General features: G+C 46.9%; 1 protein-coding gene across 1 annotated transcript; it reads right to left on the bottom strand.

The window, feature by feature from the left end:
• Positions 1–1,128, bottom strand: LOC146175597 (beta-1,3-galactosyltransferase 5-like). The gene has a single exon (XM_084580834.1). It carries the CDS (start codon positions 1,126–1,128, stop codon positions 1–3), a length of 1,128 nt encoding a protein of 375 aa, XP_084436960.1.
• Between the last annotated feature and the right edge of the window lie 5,633 nt (positions 1,129–6,761).

The raw sequence follows: 6,761 nt of genomic DNA on the forward strand, positions 1-6,761 counted from the left end.
TTAGTCCCAACCCACGTCACGTTCCACACTGCGGCACTGCTGCTTCGCGGCCTGCACGTTGGCAGCTAGCGTGGCATGTTGGTCCTGGGAAACTCCGTGTATGACCACGACGTAGAGAAAGTTGCACGTCCACAAACCCGAAGGCTGCGACACAAACCTGTAACTTTGCACGGGACGCACACCGGCTTCTCTGAGCACTGTTCCGACGTAGGCGTCCTCGTTCGCGAAGGGTCTGACTCGCCTTACGTTGCTCGTGAAGATGTCCAGCGCCCGGGCGTCGAGGACGTACCCTGCACCACTCGCGTAGGGCGGGTACTGGAACCTGCCGTAGTCTTGTTCGGAAACAAACCAGCGGCTCGTTGGGTTCCTGACCACCTTGTTTTCCCACCTGATGTTGCCGACGTACAGAGGGCTAAGCATGGTGTTGGCTCGCATGGGGCTTCTGTATCCAGGTATAGATGGCGAGTAACGCGTACCTGCTGCATCTCCCGAATACGTCTTGTGCGTTGCTACTTTCTGTTCGGAAGCTTCCTTCAGCTGTTCCGATTGAAAGAAGACCGTTTCCATCAAGACTTCCAGCAGGATGTCGATGTTTACGAAGCAATCGTCGTCTGTCTTGAGAACGAAGCTGGGCTTACGTTCAGCGACCCACATGAAACCGTGCACTGTCTTGAGCGTTAGGTTACGGTAAGTGTCCAGGTAAGAACCAACGAGCATGTCGCCAAACTCTATGGCTTCCTTATCTACTAAGTGTCTGTGGGAAGTATCTTCTACATCGCCGACCAGAAACACGGGCAAAACGCTTATGGGCGCGTTCTTGTCGATCCTGGACTCTGAAATACGGCGGCGACAACCCCATGTTGATCGAATGGTACTGCGTCTGCGCACGTTTGAGGGTGCGGATGCAATGATGATTACTAGAAAAACGTTATCCGACTCTACGACGGGCTGAGTTCTAGCGGTGAATAGGATGTCCCACAAGTCGTTGTCCCAGGCGTGTTTGGTATGGAGGTGCGCGCATACTTTGCATCTGGGTCTGAGGAACTTAGAAGGTTTTCGACGTATTTCGGGCAAATCTGGTTCAAGGGCTCCGCAGTTCTTCGAAATTGGACTATTTATAAAGTGCATGGTTCCTAATAAGCCTACTGCGGACAGCAGAACGAGCGTCATGTACTTTTTGCCTTGCATAGAGCACCTATTATTTCGCCGACAAAATCTCGCGATTAGGAAAGACATCGACTTATTTTGATTGCCTGTGATAGCGTAAGTGAAAACTTATTTTTTCTATCCTGTAGTTTTGAGAGTGATAGGGAGGGAAAAGAAAAATAGATGAGTAAGGATAATCAAAGTAATCGCAGCAGGTCGTAGTTCAATGGAGAAGGTGCCTGTGTGTAATTCTGCCGTATACTGGCTCGTAAATAGAGCAGTTTGGTGCGGACATATAGAAATTTGTAATATTTTAATCGGAAAGGTCTGACGAACGAGCACCTTTGATATAAAGGTTAATGATGCACTTCAGTCGAATCGAAAGAAGCTTGTCGATGTCCACAAGATAGCATTGTTTACGGAGTGAATAATACTCTTGGTTGACGCAGACGCATGGTACTGTCCTATTCTTACTTCATTAAGACTGTCAACTGCGCACATATGTCTTCATTGTCCACACCCAGTGCCACTTTTATGTTTAGCGGTCATGTCTTCTCGAAAAAAAAATAAATAAATAAAAAATGAAGGGTGGCGAAATCACTGGGTTGAAAACCTGTGGTTTCAACCACGTTACTGCGACTCCGGGTGTCGCAAGAGGGGAGCGCCAAGGGTCAATGTTTCTGTCCTGGCTAAATTTGCAGCTTACCTAAGTGCACAGTTTTTTTTTTTTTTTTGACGCGACTTGAAATACAGCAAGCGCGCTGGTACCGAGCTGATTCTGAAATCGATTTTTAACCGCGCTCCGAAACAAAAATACAGTTTCTTTCTAAGCCATGCTTGAGATTTTAATACCTTCTTTTTTCGCTTAATTTTTGTTTAAGTTAAGCTGTGCACCTCCGACCGCTTCAAGAAACACAATAGCAAATTACAATGCCACCATTGTCACGTGGCATGAATTAATGAGGACCTTATAAAGTGGGCTACGGTTCCATAGATAAATCAAGACGCCTTTAGTAGGAATTCACTTACTGCCTTACGCACGGTGGCATTCAGAATTTCGTAGATCTCGATTGAAAGTGAAGTCGAGCCAGCCTCTTCATGGTAGCCCACACAATCAAAGCAAGCTAGGTTAAACACGATAATTCAAGCGTTATCAATGGCTCCCTAAGAAATCCTTCAAAATTTCTCCGTGAAGAAGTGCGGAGATATTCCGCCTTTCTGTTCACTTCGCATCATCAGTATTCTCACAGCCGAGGTGCCAAAAAGAATCGAAAGTCGTCACCTTGCCTTGACGGAAAAGATTCGTCATTGAGCTTTCACAGCCAGAGTAAGCACAGCGGGGATCTCGTGCCTGGTCGGATGATCGTCGAGATGTTCTTAGCGATCCGAGCGTTTGCCTTCATTCTTCTTTCATCAGCACACGCGCAGATGACCGGATGACCATTGTGGTCCCACAAAAGGCGGTTTGAGGAAGAGCTGCTTATAACGCGTCACGCTCCTTATTGAAGAAATGGAACAGCACGGTCACATGATTGCGATGTCACATTTTTTCCCTTCTTTGCTTGGGTACGAGGCCAAGGTGACACAGGAATCTTGATTGTTTCCTTCTCGAAGCGATGCTCTCCAGGGAGCCGAATTCGACTGTGCACCTTTCAGGGAGCTCTTGCGAGTAAGGGCTCTCCGGGTCCACCACTCGGGTTTCGGTATGAGCGCGTAGAAGTAAACTTAATCCCCTCGACCCCCGTTGCTATGCTACGGGGCTAATGGGATTTGACAACCGTACACGGATCGCCGACCGGATTTAGACGCCCGCTCAAGCCGCGCGGACATATGTCGCTGACATTCGCTGGGTAAACGGAGTCGGCTGGCCAGATTTGTTATTCGTTTGTCGGAACATTTGAGACGAAAAAACGGGGCCGGGGAGAAATGGGAGACGCCGAACAACATAAGTCGAGCTGCATGTCTATTCTGGACGCGTAGCTTATTGTCGAATGTAGGAGGGGGGAGAGAATAAGGAAAACAAGTGAAGGTTTTTGGAACATGCATTTTATTGTGAGGCAGCTGGGTGACATTGTCAGATATTGTTAAGAACATATCGAGGGGAGTGGTCTAAGCTCTGGCGCGCCGTAAAACATTGCTTACGAAATTTGTCCTGGCCTCGCACTGATTAGTTAAGATCCTCATTGAAAACCAGTGGTGCGATCCGTTAACAATACCAAGTAACAATAAGCGCCCCGATTATGTATGTGGTGATATATTCGTTGTTATAGTGCAATCTTGCATGTGGAAATAATGTGCTCATTATCAACTTCCTGCCCAAAAAATGAATTTGCTGAGGTGTTCCGTGTGATAAAAAAAAAGGAGAAAAGATTGGGTTGCGAAAGACACAGCGCATGAAGTTAATGACGGCCGAAAAAGATCACTGAAAGCAAATCAGCCAGGAAGTGCCAGAAGGCATGAAAACCATCAAAATGGTGGACTGTTAGAGCTGGTTGGTATTATTACATCATATTAATCGCATTTAGCTTAAGAATAGCACAAATGAGCGCCACTGTTCGCTTTTCTTTCTGTTTGTTGTGCCCTTTCTACCATTTGCGGAAAAGCTCCTGCGCATGCGCGACAAAGGCGCAACTAGCGCCCTCTGTGGGCGATTTGGTTTTGGTTGGAAAACATGACGCGCCAGCGCTGCCTAGCTGTGCATTCTCGCGCTGTACAGCGGTGGATGATTTGAGTTGCTTGTCTCGCTTTCGCCGTATGTGTGTGCCCGCGGCTCGGGAAAACTTATCACGCATTTAAAAAAAAGTCGGACACGTGAAAAAAGGCTGTCTCGATATTTCATGACTGGTCCCTGAGCGCGCGTCGTCTGCTAACGAAGCAGTGTGCTCGGTGTCCTCTTCCGCTGCTTCCTTGCGGAGCCGCTTTTGTTCTCCCCCGTTTTTTTTTTTTTTTTTTATGTCGGTGCCATAATCTATTGTTATGAGTTTTGTTTCCTGCTACAGCCACACCATTTACGGAAAAGGGGCCATCTCTGCCTTGAGAAAAGGTAGTGTAGAGCTTTGCTGGAGTGAGTTCTATACCTTACCAAGAACTATCGACTTGCAGAGTACGCCCGTGCAAGAAGAAGCATCCTAGTGCCCTCACAGAAACACTCAACAGCAGCCCTTCTACATGCTGACAGGTTTCGCTGAGCCTTGAATAAGGAGTAAAGATACGCAGCATTGTTCACTATTGCATGCAGTCTAAATAGTCATTTGTCTGGAATGCCTTCTATCTAAGCTAAGCATGTGCCATGCAACAGCGACACTGGTACGTATATATAACGAGGACCACGACGACATACAAGGCGCGAAAGACGAAGAAGTGGGGTCGGTTGGGCACAACCGACCCGTTCATTAGTAGCTGGGCGTTCTTGCTGTATTTGGTGCTTGCTGCCAAATGAACACATATTGGTTTTATAAGAGTTCTTGCATCGACAGATTCGGTGGGAAATGAATTTTATGTACTTGTATAAACATCCACCGTAAATCCAAAAATACAATAGCAAGGTGCGCTATATCTGAACAGCGGGAGCACGGCAGAGTGCAGCCTACGCAGGAAGCGGTCCGTCAGTAAGCGAAGCTCTCGCGTATGAGCGCGAGCGTAGTTGAGAAAATATGAGTCGTTTACAAATCAGTAAAGCCTGGCCTACATCAGAAGCTGCAGGGACGAAGTCAGCAGGAACTCTTGCCCTACGTCAGAAAACCTAGACAAACTTTTGCGCGTGTTACAAAACAGTGCATCCCAAGTCACTGTAACACTCGTCGGCCCATTAGTGCCCATGCAATACACGTTAATTTTGTGTATCAGCATTCTGCACAAGAGAGATACACATCTTTCTAAGCAAAATATCTCACCCCACAACGCAATCGCAGTGAGTTCAAACGATGTGACCCGAATCAACAGCGAACCATGGCATTGTCGCATAAACACTGCGGTCTTCATGGATTGTGCTCACTCTCATCAAAACTGATTAGTGGTATGAAGATTCAAGTTCCTGACATGGCCTTCCTCCTTTAAGCATCGGCCACAATGCGCCTGGCGAACAGTTTAGGACGCAAACTGCACTGGTCATTATTCTGGCTAAAACCCAGAACGTCGGCGCTCTACATCGTTCTCCTTCTATGTCATCCTCTTTATTCAGCATATGCACGTTTTCAGCAAAAGAGCAACGCTAAAACAACGATTTAAGCGCACGCGAAACGCCGAACGCTGCCTTGCGCATGCCAGTTCGAGAAGCTCTTTCCAACCAAAAGTGCCGGCGAAGCTTCCCATTTTGGACGAAAGGTGGCGCTCACTTTTCCGCAAATGGTCGATTGAGATGGACGTGAAACGCCTTCCAGTCTGAGCTTCTGTGAACACTTGTGACCAGCTGTGGTGAGCGAGATGAGAACAAGGTGCGGTCTGGCTGGACACGATAGATTTCTGTTATTCTATTTTTTTTTCTTTTTTACTAAAAGGGACTCTGCTTCTATAGCATTCTTCGAGCTGTTTCTTTTTTCTTTCTTTTTTTTTGTCTAATGTGTTCTTGGCGACGCATTTCTTTTATAAAGGCAGATGCTTGGGCGTCAGTTAGCCTAAGCATCTACTTTTTTTGCATCATGAACTAACAATCTTCATGATTCAGGAAAAAAAAAAAAGAAGTAGCGCAATAATGACAAAGACCGAGATGCGCGGACACGCACAGCTCTATGTGCAAACTCCCCATTTCTCCCCGCCCATCTTTCTTGCTTAATCCATCCAGCACTGCTCGCTTAGTCAGTATATATGGCCACTTAATATAACATATGCTGATTAGCGTCCAGTCTTGAGCCACGCACATGTTACTGACCAATATATCTGCGCCCCGGTATCTTTGCAACGCCGGATTTTCGGGAGAACTGCTGGGTCTCCAGCGCTGTCGCGTTCAAGTTCAACTAGGCATACCTCGTAACTGAAATGCCCTTTAAATGAAACATACTCAAGAGTTAAGTTTGTTTCCGCTTGGAGTTTGGTTTTTTAACCCGTCGTATTAACGACGTCGCTTACGAAGTCCCGGTGTTCACATTTATTTTACGCACTTCGATTCACCGACTCCTTTACCCAGCCGTGCGTCTCACTGGCTGCAGTTATCACGAGTAATAGCGCGAAGTCTCCAGATTCCTGCACAGCAATACCTTTCAACCCATGCTACGACGTCCCATCTCCACCACAAGGCGTGGCGTGGCGATCATACCATTCTATTTATTAAATTTTTGTTTCTACATTACTAACATTATGTCACTTCTCTGCTTTTAAGCCACCAATCTTCCAGTCGTTTTTTGCTAGTTTCCACCGCCGGTTTATTCACCCGGCCACTGGTATCTTTAAATCCCAGAGCTTCAGGAACAGTGACTGCGCCTGCATCAACTTCCGGATGAATACCATTACATTCGAGTATAATATGGTGAATTGTTTCACTGGAGTTACCACATACAGCACATGCGTCACCTTCATTGTTAAATTTCCTTTTTTAGCTACGTGTTCTAAGGCCTTCACTGCCTGTCACCACCTGGCTGCGCCTTCTGCTCAGCGAGGCACCGTTCACGTCACTAGCGAGC

This window comes from Amblyomma maculatum, chromosome 10 (genome assembly GCF_055883805.1).
Source record: "Amblyomma maculatum isolate TAMU_Amacu chromosome 10, ASM5588380v1, whole genome shotgun sequence".
Classification (NCBI taxonomy): domain Eukaryota; kingdom Metazoa; phylum Arthropoda; class Arachnida; order Ixodida; family Ixodidae; genus Amblyomma; species Amblyomma maculatum.

Coding starts and splice junctions, on each gene's coding strand:
- LOC146175597 (XM_084580834.1), bottom strand. CDS start 1,128: ATGCACTTTATAAATAGTCCAATTTCGAAGAACTGCGGAGCCCTTGAA.